The sequence below is a fragment of the Columba livia genome, chromosome 3 (genome assembly GCF_036013475.1).
Source record: "Columba livia isolate bColLiv1 breed racing homer chromosome 3, bColLiv1.pat.W.v2, whole genome shotgun sequence".
Taxonomy (NCBI): Eukaryota; Metazoa; Chordata; class Aves; order Columbiformes; family Columbidae; genus Columba; species Columba livia.
The window spans coordinates 20,801,770-20,820,843 of NC_088604.1; the positions used below are offsets into that span (position 1 = coordinate 20,801,770).

General features: G+C 39.9%; 1 protein-coding gene across 3 annotated transcripts in view; it reads right to left on the reverse strand.

Moving 5' to 3' along the window:
- Window positions 1-18,720, reverse strand: part of SNTG2 (syntrophin gamma 2) — a 269,806-nt gene extending 251,086 nt beyond the window's left edge. For 2 of the 3 annotated variants that reach the window (XM_065056001.1, XM_065056002.1), the window contains exon 1: window positions 18,198-18,720. In XM_065056001.1, the coding sequence (XP_064912073.1) occupies window positions 18,198-18,269 (72 nt within the window). In that variant the 5' untranslated portion in view covers window positions 18,270-18,720. The remainder of the gene's footprint in view (window positions 1-18,197) is intronic. The other variant, XM_065056000.1, reaches the window with a different exon arrangement.
- Window positions 18,721-19,074: the final 354 nt, after the last annotated feature.

Sequence of the window (19,074 nt, forward strand, 5' to 3'; positions counted from 1 at the left end):
TAATGGGTTGTCCATAAATTCCAGAAGAAATACGTTCCAAAAATGAAATGGTTTGATTAGATTACAAAAATTACTTGTTATTACAATCTGCATTATTTTGTTTAGTCAGTAATAATGAACATGAGAAGTGCTATAGCAAACAGTGTCATGAAAGATTACTCGGCTGGCAGTGTACTTAATAAAGCTTTTTGTTGCAGATCTTCACTCTTTTCTTACTGTTTTGAAATTCATAACTTCAGAGAATATAATGCAATTTGGGGCAGAAAACAACATCCCTTCAGTTGTATTTTTCACAATATATTTTCTACATATGTAAACAAAATCAACCTTGCTTGCTTGCCATTTATCCCACTCTATACCTTCTCTAAGGAACACCATCAGCTGGCAGAAGACTCAAGGCAGCCTTGGGCAGCCTGGAAGGCAGCAGCAGCCACACGGCTCTACCACAGTGGGACGTGGTGTGGGGGAGCAGACAGAGGAAGGGATGCTCAGAGGGTCCTGGCCACAGACCCCTGAGCACCAGGCAAAGGTGCAAGGCAAGGCCAAGCTAGGAAACCCGAACAACAAGCCAGGAGGAAAGCTGGCACCAGGCAGTGCCAGCGCGGCTCAGGTGGGGACAGAGGGTGCCAGGCTGGGCTGAAATTGGGTCCTCCTGGGCCTTGGGCAGAGACACCGTGGCCCAGTGATTCCCTTAGGGCTCAGATGCTCAATCCCAGCACCAAAATATGTTGCTTCTGGTTTTGAAGTCACACAGACTTTCTGAAATGCCATACTGTAACTTAGATTTTACATTCTGCTCTTCCTCTCAGCCTTAAAGCAAGTTCTATTTACAATGTCCCAGTGGTTACGAGAATTAAACTAATTCAGTACAAATAGGTTAACCTCTGTCAGCATGGCACAGCCATTACTGTACAGAGCCAGGTCGTGATTAAAATGAGCATTTCTGCAGACTTCTGCCACTCTAGGAGGAGGTTTCCCACATGCCTTAGCGATTTAAGTAAATTACACTTAAATTGAAAGAAAAGTTAGAATTGTGAAAATCTTTTGTTTAGTGGCAGGCATATGTTAATTTAGAGGGAAAGAAATTAGCAAGGCCATTAACTGGTACTATAGCAGTGACAAGCACTACACTGCCCGCTTCACAAGCATTGCCTTTGAGCAAATTCCTATGGTCCAGAAAAGGGAATATGAGGCTTGGTATTCAACCCTAAAACTCATCAATTTTATTGCAGAGGTCTCAAGCCACACTTTGAATGGCTTTCACAGTCAAAACATAGAAATACATGCATCAGAGTTTCAACACCAACCTTCTCCCAAACAGAAAAGTGATTGGCAGGTTGGCAAAGAATTGATCTCACTTCAGCAGACTGTCCACTTCAGCTTCAAGGACAGCCCAGAAAACATTTTTTAAATGATCATGAAAAGGAAATATGTAAAAAAAAAAAGAAAGATAAAAGTTTTTGCTTAGAAAACTGTTAGCTGTAAAATAACAAACAAAGTTACAAGGACTGACAATTTAACAAGGTTCTTTTTTCTTCTAAGATATTAAAGTTAATTAAAATTGGTGAAGTCATGGAGTCATTTGTGACCTATCCTAAACGTAGCATAATCTCATCTGAAAAGCATGAAATTACTCTGCCTATATCTATTACTCCAGTTCTTGATAACTATTATAGTCATTCAATAATCCAATTACTATAAATTACACTTCACAAGTAGGTCCATGCAATAGCCAAAATAGAAAAGATTGACATTGCCTGCACAACATTAATGGACCAAAAGAAACTTATTAGGTAAACCAAACTGAATAAAACAAAACTTGTTTTAACTTCCCACAATATGCATATCCGAAAGTGTTTGACTTGCTGCAGAATAGGACACTCTATGAACATATATATACAGGTACTAGTTTCAAATGCAAGAGTCAAAATGTATATTAAACCTACAATGCAGTGCTAAAATCAGGTTTTAATGTAGTTGGGAAGGTGATAGGTTTGACATCACTGGCCAAACAAACCTCTAGCATGCTGGAACAACATACTGATTCATGTAAGGACAACTTAATGCTTGAGAATATGGAGGCATTGAAAGTCCAGCTTTGTGGGCTAACCCCCAGCAAGAAAAAGGTTCCCAGAAGAAAGTATATTTAACAGCACTGGCAGTCAGAATACCCCCACTGGTACAAGATCCATTTTCAGTTCAGAGCTTTTGAACATTAATATATATTTATCTTATGTTTATAAACACAAGGAATAGTTTATTTTGGCTAGAGTCTAGTCCAAATGTATGAAAAAATCTGGCATTTCAGTGTCAGATCAGGGATCAAAGCCGAAACTACACATTTGGGAGAAAAGATTATATAATTTCAAGTGTACAAGAGCACAAAATGTTTGACTGAAAGGGTGAATGAAGAAGGGAGAGTAAATCAACAATTGTTTCATTTTTCCAAATGTTTTCAATCAAATTTCAAAAGGCAAACTATATTAAAAATAAAACCCAAACTAGCTATTGAATCTGCAAACTTGGTGTATGAGCCCAACTCATAAACAGCAAGTTTGGCAAAATCAGTAGCTGTCTGGTAAAATTAACAGAATGTCAAATAGTAAGAAACAGTATTTGCATATATCCTCAGTTTTACGCTTCAGGTTACGAGCAGTTCAACTGAACAGGTCACCCGGCTTACGTAAACCTACTGCCATTGCCGCCTTCAGGCAGCTGAGATCCATGATCTGATGGCTCACACCCATTATTAGAATCTCTAAAAACCAGTGTCCCCACCCAAATCTACACCAAACTCTCTCTTTTCCTGGTACAGGAAACTACAGTAAAATTATCCTAAAGAAGTTATGACCATACACAATTTCCTTCTCAGCTAGGATTTACAGAAAAGGCACTTCATAGATCATTTAAAACAGTCCTGTGAAACAGGAAGAATGGGAGTTTTATTTATTTTGTTTACAGATTGATGGAAAATAATGATCACACAAATAATTTTTCACTATATACGTTTCACTATATGGTACTAATGAGTTTTGTAAAATCCATATCCAATAAACGAAAGCCTCCAAACACACTAGGCATTAATTATCTTCATTTGCAAGAGAAACAATTGTTTCTTTTCCTTTTTGAAATTATAAGTAATTTCACACAAACAAAAAGCAGAATTTCAAAAAAAAAAAAAAAAAAAACAAAAAGAAAAGTAACTTTTCAGAATGTGTTGAGTGTCATTTACTTCTATGCTCTGCAGTAAACAGCCCAGAAAATAAATTGTTCCCATAAATTTCTTTCAGGTCTTTACATTCAGCCTTCATATGCATCACAAATGAAATCTATGCTTCATGGAACATGAAAGCATGTTCTCTGAAATTCTTCATAAATGCAAAGCACAATCTGGCTCTGTAAATCTCCAGAACTACTGAGGGGTAAGGCAGGCAGGAAAGAAACAAAAATATGCACACGCACACTCATGCACATGGGAAAATAGGACTCAAGGGCCTAACTTTGACAACTTAGTTACAAAAATTCAAACAGACTTATATTCTGAGCACCCTCATTGAAGTTAACACCTCCCACAGAAACTGCATTTATATTAATGAGATCCAGTGGATCTAAAGTTACTGCCACAAAAGTGTAACAGTCCACGTGGAGTGATCAGTACTAAAAGGATGAAAAAAAAAAAAAAAAAAAGAAATAATCAAGCTTTAACTATTAATGTAAGTTGCAAAATAACTGTAGATGTTACTTACTCAGACTTCCACACAGCATTCCATATAGAAAAGAGATCTGCTTAACAACCAAAACAATGTCAAAACAATCAATTTAATTGAATCAACTCAATTTGACCCTGATCAACTTGGGTTTCCAGGTGCCAGGAAGCATTGGGAGTGGGTGAGCAGGGAGCTTGGGTGGGGTGTGAAGTGGGCAGGGGCAGGGTCCTTGCTGTGCGAGCGCAGTCCCACAGTACCAGCAAGAAAAGCCCAGCAAAATGCTAGCCAAAGTATGACATCAAACCCAACAAAACAGCAATTAATGTTTATAAACAGACACAAGTAAGGCATGAAGAAGAGATGTGTATTCTCCTTAAACCTGATCAAATTAGAAGTCTCTCTCCTGCCATTCGGTTGATCCATAATTAGAAAACTTCATATCAAATACTTAATTCTCTTCACTGCCGCTATAAACAAATGGTTGGCAAACTAACAGTCAAGATATCAGCAAGACATGGCAACCTGCAACAGAAACTGAGAATAACCAGGAATTAAGTCATTACAGCACTGGGAACTGCAGTGACATTTATATATTGCTTCCTGTAGGCAGAAAAAGCCTGATGTTACTGCTAGGTAATGGGTGTTATCTCTTGTTCAAGGATGCTTTAAACCAGAATTAAAGTGTCTGAAATGTTATTTTTGAAATATTTAACCTCCCCAAAATCTTTAGTTTATTTCCTAATTTCTCCTGATGAATTAATAGGAAGAATAATTTCCCCTAGCAAAAAAGAGAATGTTTCGTATGCCTGAAAGATTACCCATGTGTACTGCCTGGAATATTCTTCACTAATCTGCTCTGTCTCGTTTCTTAAAAGAACCAAGTAATGATGAGTACTCTGCAGTCCAGGAAGAAGAGGAGCAAAACAAGCAGCAGAAGTTCTTTATAGAGTTCCTCAGTTTGTGTAACTAGGGGAATCTGCAAATTGAGGGAATTTTTTCCATCTTATTTCTCACAGCACATCTGAGAATAATACTCCAAATCACACCCTCTCAAATGTAAGAAAATTGGAAGTAGTAAGAAGGAGGAAGAGAAAGAGTTGTCAACATTTATTCTTTCAGCCTGATCTACAGTGCTACACATTACACTAGATCCTAAACATTCTCAGGAAAGTGGAGGTTTAGTGGGGGAAGGCAAGGAGGAGACAAGTACTTCCCTCACTTGTACACTACTGGAGGGAGAGGTTTTATTTTGAACTTGTTATAGCATGGTCGCATAGACTGAATCCTCTTCAGTGGCTGCAATTAATCAGGTGCATCTATGAAATACCTTCCAGTTTAGTTCTATATGAAAGACACTCTGCTTGGATCCTCTGTATTAGCAGTTTAGTTCACACTAGAAGATTTTTGAAGCAAATCTCCCCCAGTCATTCCCAATTCTCATGCCCTGGTCTGCATTGTAGAACGGTCTGAGGGCATATGAGCTGGAGTTACACTCCAGGGGCAAACCAACCACTAACTGCTGGTCCGTTCCATCCACAGAATCAGGCTAGAGTTCATCTGGAATAAAACCCCAGAGATTCATATAGCGTGAATGTTCAGTCCCTCTGTCTTACTCCACACATCTACTCGTATTCAGATGCACTACTTAACAAGCAACACAGGAGATACCATTGGTGCACCCCACACCACTAAACAACACAGACTACATGGCAATAAATATGGATGATAATGAGATTCACTTGAAAACCATGTCCCTAATCCAAAGTAAAACATGAATGCATGTGTCCTAGGATCACACAGAACCACAGAATGGTTGGGGTTGGAAGTGACCTCTGGAGAACATTCCACCTGCTAACGCAGGTTTACCTAGAGTAGATTGCACAGGAATGTGTCCAGGCAGGTTTTGAATGTCTCCAGAGGAGACTCCACAACCTCTCTGGGCAGCCTGTTCCTGTGCTCTGGCACGCTCAAAGTAAAGAAGTTTCTCCTCCTCATATTCTGATGGAACCTCTTATGCTTCAGTCCGTGCCCATTGCCCCTCATCCTATCGTTGGGCACCACTGAAAAGAGTCTGGTCCCATCCTCTTGACACACAACCTTCAGATATTTATAGGCATAAATAGGATCCCCTCTCAGCCTTCTCTTCTTCAGGCTGAATAGACACAGTTCCCTTAGTCCTTCCCCATAAGAAAGATGCTCCCAGACCTCTACTGTATATTCCACAGTACACAAGAGGAAATATCTCACAATGTGCAGAGTCTAGCAGAAGAAAGGAAGTATAATTGCCCTTCATTCAGCATGGAGACAGTCTTTGTCAAAAAAAATACAAAACCAAAAAAATCCAAAACTAACTAATCACGATGAAATAAAGACACTTCGGAATGCAACAACTTCTATCACTATTTTATGCTTTGTAATTGAAGCCACAGAGTATATAACATAAATGTTTGGGTTTTTTTGGAAAAAAAAAAAAGCAAGTCCTTTACTCAGCTGACTGGTGGTAAATTCCCATGAATAAAAGAGTCAGCAAATCTCAAACACTTCTGAGCACGTCAGGTTAGTACCGATGACAAATGGGGACAGCTATAGCAAAGAGGAGAAGTCTACACAGTACCATCTATACTGTCAAATAAAGCAGCTGAGGGCCAGGAGGTCATTTGGCACAACTCGCACCAGTGAATCCAAGTGCTTTCACCCTCCTCAAAGACATGAACCACGGTCGTGCTGCCCACAGGAATGGTCCCAAGTCACAGTCTGGATATTGTCTGAAGACTGCCACTTAGCCTAGCACAAAGTTATGCTAAGGAAAATGCTAACAGTTTAACAGTATGATCAGATGCATTTTGGTGCTTGGAGCTATGCAGTGGCCTTAGTGTAGTCCGTAGCCAGTAATTCCAACCCACAGAAGGAAAAGGCATCAAAACCTATCTTCAGAAGGGTAGGAGCTGAACAGAGTATTGTTCTGCTTCTACAGCAGTTACTTGACCTCATCCAACAAAACATTCAGACCTCAAAGTACAGCTGTACCTCTGAATCATACGTTACCACCAGTGAAGACATTGGAAGTATATTAACTCTCGAAACTCAAACAAGTTGTTATGTTCCAGTTAACTGAAACAGTCATAAAAGTATTTGTAGAGCTCAGTAATGAAAGCACCTTAATTGCATATAAGAACATTAAATTAGTTCCACAAGATATTTGATCTGTGAATATCAAGCAAGCTGATGAGACGTTATTTAGATTGCAATTTACAATTAGCGTATCTAAATTTTTATTCTGTGCAGTAATGTTCGAGATGACAATTTTCCGTTATATTTAAGAAAGAAAAGACTTTTTAGTGTTTCTTGTAAATTTCCTGTAGAGAATATAGATTACTGCTTGGATTGTTCTTTTAAGTCACAACCAACTAGCTCTCAGTGAGCAGAAACCCTCTTAAAGAAACATCAATGCCACAAATAAAAGCAGATATTATAGTCAAACAAGTCAGTTACAGAGAAATGTTATTCTTAGCCCTAAATAATGTTCCCTCATCTTTTATTTTGGGGAATGTTTTGATCACTTAATTTAAACAGAAAAGATCCCTTTGCACTAGGACAAGAGTTTTTCAATGTATATTGATAATATTTCTCTTGGCTGGCCTCTGTTTGCCAAAGTTCCACAGAAATACTTGAAAAATAATGATGCTCTAAAAAACAATCTACTTTTTACCACTTATAAATTCCAATCAAGAGGAATTTATAGACCTGTATTACAATCATCTCACACCTCAGTGCTACAAACCATGGCAATACATTGGTGGGTTTGTTTTATTTTTATTCATTTTATTTCTTCTAGATATGCTGGGCTAAGTCATAACTTTTGTAAGGCAGAATAGTCTGGAGCAAATTTTGAAAATACAAAAATATTTTTATAGTTCTCCCAGAGCAGACAACCCTAACATTAATTGGTTAAAAAACACACATGAAGTACTCTTCACACTTTTTTTGTGGAACTTGGCAACGAATCATATGTTGGTCAAAAACAGGGAAAATTTATAACATTTTAAAAGGTCAAGTCTTCATTTTATGTTACAAATTGATAAAGTCAGATGCTTTTGTCGAACAGAATTAGTTTGACCCTGGTCTGATTAAAATGACACTAGAATTATGAGAATTACAAAGTTAACTCAAGCAGGTTTACTACATTTAATTACATTTAGCTATGAAAACTACAGCCAACAGACATTAAGTTAACCTTACTGACATTGATGAAAGTCTGTCAAACTGCTGAAAGCTGTAAAGAAGAAACAGAGATAGCAGAGACTTAAGTAAGGACTTTCCCTACTACACACAGATACAAGTAACCCAGAAAAAAAACAATCCAGTGTTCCCTGAGGTCTAGGTAAATCTCACTTCTTTCACATTCATTCCCTTTGATAATCACCCTATAATGTTTCTGTGTTTATATATATATATATATATATATATAAACAGATATATATATCTCCTGTCTTCATTTTTGTTTACTTCTTGTCAACTAGCGTGATAAACTGTAAAACAGAGCATCTACAAAGAGTGTATATTGAGCCAATGAGAAAGCCTGGTTTTGTGGTTTGTTTTTTGTTTTGTTTTTTTTTTTTTTTTTTTTTTTTTGTTTTTTTGTTTTTTTTTTTTGTTTTTTTTTGTTTGTTTTTGTTTTTTTTTTTTTCTTTTAGGGGTAGCGCAGTTATAAAAAAGGAGCAGAACTGAGTGAAGTACAGAAGCGGAGATGTACATAAGTGCAACAGCACATAAGTACAATTAGTAACACAATAAACTAAAAAAATATAGAGGTGAAAAAAAAAAAAACCAAACAAGTCAGATTGTTAATTGTGGCTGGTTTGTGGTTTGGGTTTTTCCTGACTGTGAGTCAGTAAAAGATTTACCCATTCTTTCCTCTCTCCTGACATGCGAAAAAAAAAATAGTCTTGAGAGTATTAGTCACAGCTGGTTCCAACTGCGACAAGATTGCCCTTGGTAAGAATTACAAATCTAATTTTTCTTTTCTTACTCTAAAGGTTCAATTACAGATAGTGAAAGTCCGGAGAAGGAAACATTCTTCCAAGCTTCAATTTATATTGTCTGACTGTCATAAACAACACAAAGCTCTTTGGGGTTATGTATGCAAATCATATCTAAACAATTTCAGTTTATTAATTCTCACCAGTAGGTTGCTGTGGTAGCATTTTGACAATTCAGGCTTCAGACTTGCTCCCTGGATCCCCTACCTTTATGTATACCCAAATATTCAAATATTCCTAACCTAGACATGCCTAAAGCACAACACTTTCTTGTTGCCTTCAGTATATTTTCTGAAAAGATCATGTTGCTTTTGGAAGTACTTTGAGACCAAAGCATCCTGCTACGTTCTCCAGCCTTGATTACTTAAACTGAGTTGTGACGGTGCCATGCTTCCGGCAATGTCTCATTTAACAAGAAAACAAACAAATAAAACCACAGCTGTTCAATCTTCTGGAAGCCTAATTCCAATGATTTTTCTTTTTTTTATTTGTAAATGGAAGGTATACGGGATAGATTTAAGCCTCGCCTCCTGAAACTTTGTAAGTAAAAATGGTGATACATAGTGAATTTCACTTGATGGGACCAAAGATGTATAATTGTAAAGAGTGAATAAGTTGGCCCATGACCAATTTCTGACATCGTTCCCTTGGAGATGACACTATGTAACATATTAGTAATTCAACCCTAAACTGGTGTCAGTTGATAATTTTAGCTACAGTAGTTTTCAGTAATTTTCTAATGTAAAATTAGTGTGAATTTTGTCCTGACTATACCAAGGGAATTGGAGGTTTCCGTGGTTAGATACTGTGCGTTGAAGTGTATCTATTAGTTACAGGTTATCTGAAGACCAAGAAAGTCTTAATTTAGTGTTTGATAACCTTGGAGAATACATAATTTCTACAGATAGTAAGAATAAAAATTTCTTGCCTTACGAATTGTAAATTGTACCAACCATAATCTATTCTGTGATTATCACTTAGAAGAAGTACCATAACTCGCCCATGTATAATGAAGTTCTTGTCAGAAAATAGTGTCTTTTTTCCCCTCTATTTCTCACATATTACAAGTACAGAAACATACAGGTACGCACACTTGTTCCAGTAGAATCAAAGATTCTTTTAATGACCACAAAATCCTGAATAAGAGACTTGGAGATTTTAGTACAGTAAAGTTACTCTTCAAAGCACACTCAGAAGACTAATCCTTTTATGCAATGTAATTTATCTCTTATTATTTTTAAAAGACTATTCTGTTTAGCACATCCAGCATATGCACCATATGACGCACCAGATGCTTTAGTAATTAATTCGTCTTTTAAATGAAAAGTACAATAAATAGTTGCATAAAACAGTGTGTTGATGCAACTGATATACACACTGACAATTCAAAATTATTAATAGAAAAGGAAAATATTTTATAAAAAGCAATAGCTGCACACAAAACAACCCTGTCAGACTGAACTGGCAACAGTGTTTCCTTGTGCTTCAACTGAATTCTAGAAATGAGCACACAGTACAGATTACTGTATATCCTTACATTGCCATTCCATCAGGGCTCATCAAGGGTGGCAGAAGAATGTCTAAATACTACTTTTACAAAAATGCTGCATAAGACAGCAGGATATGTTGAAAAAAAGAGAGCAAAAGACACATCACATGATACTAGATTGTGTTGCTTGCTTGAACAGGGTAGAATATTTTACTAACATAGAAGAAACATGCATTTTATTCACACACCACCACCTGTGAGTAATTCCTTAAGCCTTTCTAAACACATGACTTAACACTGTTAGACAGGATTTGTACAGAAAGATGGGCCTACGAATTTCCTTGCTTTATCTACGTGTTAGCTGCAGCCAGTGAAACAAGTGAAAAATCTCTTTGCCTGCTGACTGAACAGCTATGCTGGAGAGGAAGACAGCAACACATGCTTGTGACAAATAGTTTTCAAATATGCAAGCGTCCTCATGATATTCAATATCAGATCAATTCTTCACTTTCCTCCAATAAACTCAGTTTTATATACACCTAGAAGAAAAAAGACAGCTTCTATAGAGAAAATAAAATAAATATTCCTGACCATCACCCATATCATTTAGCACTGTTTTGGACATGTGTGCTTGTTCTTCTGTATTTTTCATGTTGCATATTAGATATTATATGAGCTACATAGTATATCCTTATTCATGGTGATGTTAAACAAACTACTTCATAGTTACATGAGCAGCAGAAGCAAGTATGTTTGTGCCCATAAGTCAAATGAACGGGTATTCTCCAAAGAAGTCTGCATCCATTATTGGATGTGTCAGGATAGTGCACGATTTATGCAAGGAAAAAGAACAAAACCACAACACAATCAAATTGTGATACCGAAGAAAACCTTAAAGCTGGAAAACATTCACCACACAATGTCTGGGGAAGTTTCATCGTGTATTCAGAAAAAGAAAAGTAACAAAAGGCAATTTACTCAATAATTTACTCAATTTACATTTAACAAAAACAAACAAAACAAAATAAAAAACAACTCAAAGTCTTAACTAAAACCTCCTCTTTCAGCTTATCCACTTATAAAGTAGGAACGATAATGCTCACTCACTTCACAGTGTACTGCGAAACTGAATATACTACTGTTTACAGTTTACTCAGTGTACCAATAAATGCTGACAACTGTTAGCATGAACCACAATAACAGCGCTGTGGCCGCACTGTCCACCAGCATGCACAGTGCAGCCAACACAGTTTTTCCACAGGCCATGTGGAAATAGCCCATCTCAAAACACAGGCTGCGCTACCCTGAGCTCCATTTGAGCTCTTCCCATTTGTTGTTAGGCCTCCCACAAAACTGGGCATAGAAGGGAATTCCCATCAAAAGGTACAACTACCACACTTGTGCCAAGGAAGAATTGCCAAGAGCTGACAATAGAGATTTGATACCAAAAAGCTTTGCTTCCATCTTTCTCTGGGTAAGACTGCTTCTGTGATCCCCAACAAATCAATTAACCTCTCTCTGCTACACATCTCCATAATTAAAGTATGGAAATCATTACCGCTTCAGATCAGGGAAGCACTATGGAACTCAGCCACTCAGGCTCTGGGAAGTGTGTTTATAGTGCTGATGATAACCCCCTATGAAAAAAGCTACTCTGGATACACTTTGCACAGATCACATTACGTGAAATTACATGCTCAGGGGAAATATTTATCCTCATTTTTTTTTCGTCCAGTGCCTTAGAAGTCTCATATAGACTGTGCAAAGGCAAAAATCCCAGAACAACAGGCATAAACAGTCCTGTAATTTTGGCATGGTGAAGGGAAGCTTTGCAGTATCATACAGTGTCAGCATGTACCATGACTCTTTAAATACAGTACAAAACAACTGAGGTTTTGCATTCATTTTCCTGCTCAGATCTCTAAATACTACAAATGCATTTTGTCCCTGCTACAATCTGAACTTCACAAGGAGATGATAAATGAGATAATATTGATTAGATTGTGCTAAAGGGTTCCAGCTCTTCAAGGTTATATCCTTCAGAGAGTTTGTAAATCTCATTACAGAAATCTGCCTGCTGATATACATAAATAAAGAGTGGCAGAAGGGTTCCAGCATGACAGCTCTTGCCGGAGTCACACTGTTCTTCAGATAGAAAGTTCAGACAAGCAGGTACAGAGGAGTTCAAAATGGTAGAATCAGCCTGCCTTTTTCAAAGAAAACAGACCAAAAAAAAATTAGATCATGACTGTTACTGACAAGAGGTGTCAGGAGTGAGGCACAATCTTGGGCCTCCATTGGCTTTATCTGTCAGCTTTGTCAGGAAGGATGAGCAAATCCACTAAATTATTCCAAGTACTTTAACATTGTCCTGATTTCAGATGGGATGGAGTTAATTTTCTTCCCAATAGCTGGGGCGGTGCTGTGTTTTGGATTTAGATGAGAATAATGTTGATAACACACTGATATTTTAGTTGCCAATAAGCAGTCAAGTACTTTTCAACTTCTCACACTGACCAGCAAGAAAGCAGGTAGTACACAAGAGGCTGAAAAGAGACACAGCTGGAGCAGCTGATCCCAACTGACCAACTGGACATTCCATAACATATAACATCATTCTCAGTACATAGAAGCCAGTGGAAAAAGAAGGAAGTGGAGGGGGGTGGACATTCAGAGTTACGGTATTTGTCTTCCAAAGTCACCATGACACACAATGGAGCCCAGCTGTCCTGGGGATGGCTGAGCACCTGCCTGCCAATGGGAAGCAGTGAATTCCTTGTCTTCCTTTGCTTGCATGCAGGGCTTTTGCTTTACCTATTGAATGGTCTTTTCTCAACTCACAACCATGACTTTTCCCACTTTTACTCTTCCAGTTCTCTCCCCTATCCCATCAGGGGGACTGAGCAAGCGGCTGTGTGGTGCTTAGTTGCTGGTTGGTGTTAAACCACAACGAACATGCAGTTTTTGTAGTAAATGAATCAACTTCAGACGAAAGTCAGTGTCAGCCTTTGCCTGCTTGGGGGGTGGAGGGAAAGTATATGAAACAGCACACAAAAAATCAAGTAGAAAAATCTGCTAAATTTCCCTAGAGTTACTGCATTCATTCTTAACTAATGGAGGAAAATAAGAGGGACTTTCACTAACCATCTGCTTTTTAAAAACTTTCATTGCTTAGGATTTCTCTCTGAGACATCATGGCAGGAAAGAGAGTAATACTGAAAATGACCGGGGACCCTGGTGGTCAAAAGGCTGAACAGAATGACCAGTGCACGCTGCCAGTCGCGATGGCTACCAGCATCAGAAACAGAGACACGATCCATGTAATACTTTCCCTTTTATTTGGCACACATTTGCACCCAGTTTTGGATTCTACAGTACAAGGAATACATTGTCAAACGGGAGCAGGTTCAATCGCTGCCCACCAAAATGGCCAGGGGGCTGGAGCACTTCTGTGAGGAGCAGCTGAGTAAGTTATGCTTTCTAGAACCTAAAGAAGTGGCTTTGGAGGAGAAGCTAATGGCAGCCCCCATCCCCAACACTCCACCGTGAAAACACCCCAGCAGGGAGCAGGCTGCCCAGTCTCCATCCTTGGAGGTTTTAAAGATGCAATGGGAAAAGACCTGAGCAATGCCATCTGAATTCAGCAAGGCCACTGCTTTCAGAAGGTTAGGCTCGCAGACCTCCCAAGGTCCCTTTCAACCTGAATGAGTCTGATCTGTGTTTGCTGTCTCTATTATCGTGGTGCCACTGACAAGCAATATTAGGTGTCAGTGTTGCAGGAACACGGTCATGCCCTGTTCCTTCTGCTGAGCTCTGCTACCATTTCTATTCTCGGCAGTCTCTGCACTCCCAAGTGAAAGTGATTCTATTTATATTCATCTCACAGAATGTTTAAAACATCGGGAAAAAAATGCTTACAGAATGAAACACAGATCTGAGGTGTAAAAGGAACAGCAATGCTGTTCTTTTTCTGAGATCAGACATTGTTTTTCAGAGCAGCAGGTGGGCACAAGTCTTGTTTCCATTAAGAAGTTAAAGCCCTAAGCTTGAATATGGTTTTTTATCAGTTTGCCAACTGTTTTCATGGAGATATATACAGGCAGAAGCAGGATTCAAATTTGGTTTGTGACAGTAGGGAAGCCAAGTGAAGAAACATGAAACTTTTGCATACTCTGATATTCAGTAAGTGCTCAGTAAGTTTCTTTAATAGGATCTCAAAACTATGAACATCTTCCCAAATTAGTGGGAAGTCCACAAAATTTGTACGGGAAACAAATTATTAGGCTTTACACAACAGAATACGTGGACACCCCCTCTCTATCATGGAGCTCTGCCAACTGCCTTCTCCTGCTTTCCATACCAAAATCAGGAACCAAATTCTGTTCACTTCATGACAAAAGTTTCTGAAATCAAGTTTTGCCCAGCAAGAAATTTGAATAGAAAAATCAGTGTGTGGAAGCAAAAACTTCAATTAATACATGGATAACTCTTCGAAATAATCTTGAAATCGATGCCACCCTAGTGCTGATCGAACTTTTCATGAAAAAACATAGGAAAGTTGAAGCTTCTTACAGTCACATTCAATATGACTGAATGGAGTCCAACCTTACCAAAATACTGGCATGGATTATTAATGGTGGTCATCTGTCTTAGGAAAATGGCAAGATTAATTGTTGACCCTGAAAAGATAGGGAAAAGGCAAGACACTGATGTTTGTGGTAACATGACACCTAGTGTTCGCTTTCAGGAAACTTCTGTATTGGCAGGTGCCAAATTTTCAAAAAAAAAAAAAATAAAATAAATCAATGCTCCAGGACTTGCTTTCACACACACACACACAAAAAAAAAAAGTTAGATATTTATACTAGAATCTGTATACAGGTATCTAAATTACATAGACATAGTGAAAAAAAGAGGAGGAAAAGAACAGAAAATCTGCATGTGCTGCATCTCTGCCTCTGAGTATACAATCCAAAAAAAGTTCCACATCATCTTTTTCCTTTGGGTTTCTGCTAAACAAAAAAAATCTGCTGACAACTTGCATACACAGCCACTAAGAAAAAAAAAAAAAAAAAAACAATTAAAAAACTGAGTCTACTACACTTAGCATGCAAAACAGAAGTTTAAAAGAACAGTCCCTAATAGGAAAAAAAAAAAAGACAAACAAACAAACAAACAAAAAACACCCACAACTAGCGACAAGGCTTATTTATACATAGCAATAGCTATACACTTTTATTTCTTCATTTAAAATCCTGGCATATCAACAGCGCAAGTGACTGTAAAGCTATCATTCCCTTTCATGCATCTCATGCATCTAGCAACACAACGTTAAACCGCAATGCTAAAACCACAGTATCCAATGCATAATGGATGAGACCATAAAATCCACATAAAATCACGGCACAGGCACTCTGACATAGTGAGTAAGAATCCCTAACGGATTTGAATCCTTGAGGATTTCTGAGGGGCAAAAAAGGGAAGAATTATATGAGAAATCTGAATAAAAAGTTCACTACAGATAGAGAAAGCATATCCTGCTTACTGAAATTAACTCAACAAGAATACGTATCTAATCCCAAATGAAAAAAAGTATCAGACTGGCAAAACAGAGATTAGGTCTGACTGAAACTTCAGTTCTACAGAACAAAACATAATCAACTGCATTTCAAGAAGTTTATATTGTAAGAAACATTCCTAAAAGAGCTTGTTAGTGTTAAAAATATGCACACACAAAAAACATTAGTACTGTATTTCAAATCTAGCATGCTGTGTTTAATTTAAAAGTATGCTGAATAACTTTCCAAGGAAGAGTATTTAATTGCATCCTTCTGAAGAGAAAAGAAAAAAAAAATATATCATGTACCTTTAAGTATTAAGACTGCTTAGCTACCATAATCCCAAATAATTAATTGGACTCAGCATGCAATATTTAGTACTTGGATGATAACTAGTATTATTGTATCTTGTTTCTGAGAAAGATGTGTACAGAAACAGTCACCACACTGCTATTAAAATATACATTTCTCTTTTAGCAAGGTAAACAGACCTAGATTCCAGTACTGTTAAATAACTAAAAAATACTAAAGTCAAACACTTATCACACTGTTAATTATAAAACAAGTCCTTATTTTTAAGTCCTTATTTTATTTTTAAGGTGTCTCAAGCATAATTCTCTGCAGAGGTTGAGTATGTGGAATCTCTGGGGAGCCAGGCAGTCATGAACTCACCTAAACAAATATCTGCCATAAGATGTCCCTGTTGAACTTAAAGTCTATACAGCTTTTTTTTTTAAAGTACTAAATATACATGCATTCTTTCAATCATACACCTCTAAGTGAGGCTAAGTTGTTCTGTGTTTACTGGAAACTGACAGCTTGCCCAAGCTTTAGATTCATGGCACTATTTGCCATTTAGGGTCCAGGTAAACTATATATAGCCACAAGCCTTTAGTTCCTATCACTTCTGTCACTTCTGTTCACCATTCATTCAGCATCTAGTTTGACCCCAAGCAGAGTGCCAGAATATCACCAGGAACAGCATGTCCCATTCACCTTAAACATATGCATTTAACACAACTACAAGAATACCAGTCATAAAATTCACCTCATGATAGTGATTATCCCTCACCTTTAATGCTGAAATATTCTGAAAGCAATACAACCTACTCAGCTGTTAACATTTTAGGTTATTGCTGCACAGATTATTTTTGCAGTTCAAGAACAGGTCTTACAAATTAAGAGCTGTGGAACTGCTTTAAAACACAGAGGATGCCAGAGCAGGTTTAATTTGATCGCTTCCTTTTGAACTACAGAAATTCTAAAAACCCAAAGGTTAAATGTTTGCATCTCTTCACACACAGCTGAAAGAGAGATGCAAATACACAGTACATACAGTGCAAAAGCCAGCTAGGACAAGACAATAGTTTGTTTCCACACATTTCCGAGCAGTTGTACGCGCTTATGACTACAGGTTGCCTCTCCTTTCTTCCCACACTTGCATCTTCCCAGTATTTACTCTTAGCCTTACACTCCAGAGGCTCAAAGCAGTTATGAGTTCACTGTGAAGGGAAACACATCTTTAAGTCATCCTCCATGCAGCTGAAAGGAGATGCCTTCTAAACAACACTCTGGATAACACATGAGGTGAAAACACCATTTTCCTTTAAAAATTGCAAGACTGTGGTAACAGAAACAGCTTGAAGGACAAAGCAAAAGACTTACAGGGCTGTTTATTTTGCCACTGGCAAACTATTTTATATTAAGTGCAATGACTAATTTTTTAGATTGTGACTGAAAAAAAAGTGATTACACTTCAACAAAATAACTTCACAGGCCAAGAAGAGCCGCACATTAAAACGTACACAGGGCACACCTACTGCATTTTATATAAATCAGGGACAGCGGAGAACCGCCGTCAGAGGGCATCATTCATAAATGATTTTCCAAATATGCTGTCATGAAGTAGCAAGTTATTTTCCAACTCCTTCACGGGCTTCTCTTAAAAGTGCATGAGATGCTACATCCGTCGAAGTCAGCCTTTTTTGCCCTTTTTTTTTTTTTCCTGCCGGCACGGGCTTGTAGCTGCGTTACAAAGCGAGCAATTCAACGCTGTCCCCGGGAAACTCGCACTGCAACCCGTCACGGCGGGTTGAAAATCGCGAAGGCAGCAGGTACAACCCCCACAGCACAGGAAACAAATCCCACCCGACTGCGCTCGGACCGCCGGTGCCCGCCCGGCCGGTGTCGGTCCGAGAGAGCTGCGCTGAGCCCGGGCAGCTGCCCCCGTCCCAGCAGAGCCCCCGGCGCCCTGCGGGGCTGGCAGGCCGGGCCGCTTCCAGCTCCACTCATGCAGGCGCCTCCCTCCCGCCCCCCGGGGAGCGCCGCCGGCGGGACCGTACCCACCCCCGCCCCGCCGCAGGAGTTGGCACCGGGACGGGATGAGGGGAGAGCGGGTACTTGCCCAGGTGGGGACGAGGAGGCTGCCGGGGCGCTCGAGCGGTGCTGGAGGAGGCTGTTTCCCCGCCACGCTCATCTCCTCCCATGCAGCTGGCGTAGTCCTCTCAGACGGGCGGCTCGGCGGGACGCGGCGCCTCAGGCACCGACTCCCAAACGCCCGCCCCTACCGGTAGCGCCGGCGTCCCGGTTCCGCGGGGCAGGCTCGCACCGCTGCCCTCCACGTTCTGCCCCGCCGGCGGCGGCCCGGGCGGGGCGGTGGCACCGGCAGGGCGGGCGGGGGTGGGACGTGGAGAGAGTCGCCAGAGGTTCGGAGTCAGGCGGGGAAAGGAAGGCGGAGGATTCGCGCTGGCTTTTTAACTTCTCTTTTCCGCGGGGGGTAGGCGCCGCCGCTCTCGTTCCCCTCCCCTCTGCGGCCGCATCCTGACAGCCGGGCGCCGGCTGCTCCTACGAGCGCTGCCGCGCTCCTCCCCGGCACCGCACGGCTCGGCCCGCCTGCGCCGTGCGGCGAGGCTCCCGCCCGACGCCGCTTCTCCGCGGGGCGGCGGCCCGACGCACGGGCGGGACCCGCACCTTTCCTCCGGGGAAAGCTCTCGGACAGGGCAACTTCTGCCAGGGAAAGGTGGGCCGGGAGCTGTGGGGGATGGCTGCGCTGCCCCATCAGGCGGCACGTTGTCTGCGGACCGTACCGGGCAGTGGCGTCGAGGTCGTAAGCCACAGCCACACAGTGAAGAGCACGGCCCTTGCTCGTTGATCTCTGAATCAGAACCAAGAGTGGTTTGACATCTCTCAAGTGTTCTTAGTACCCTTGACATGAGATAACACAGGGCAATCTGCCTTTCTGTGGGAAAAGTCCCCACCATCCCTGAACATTGCCATCAGAT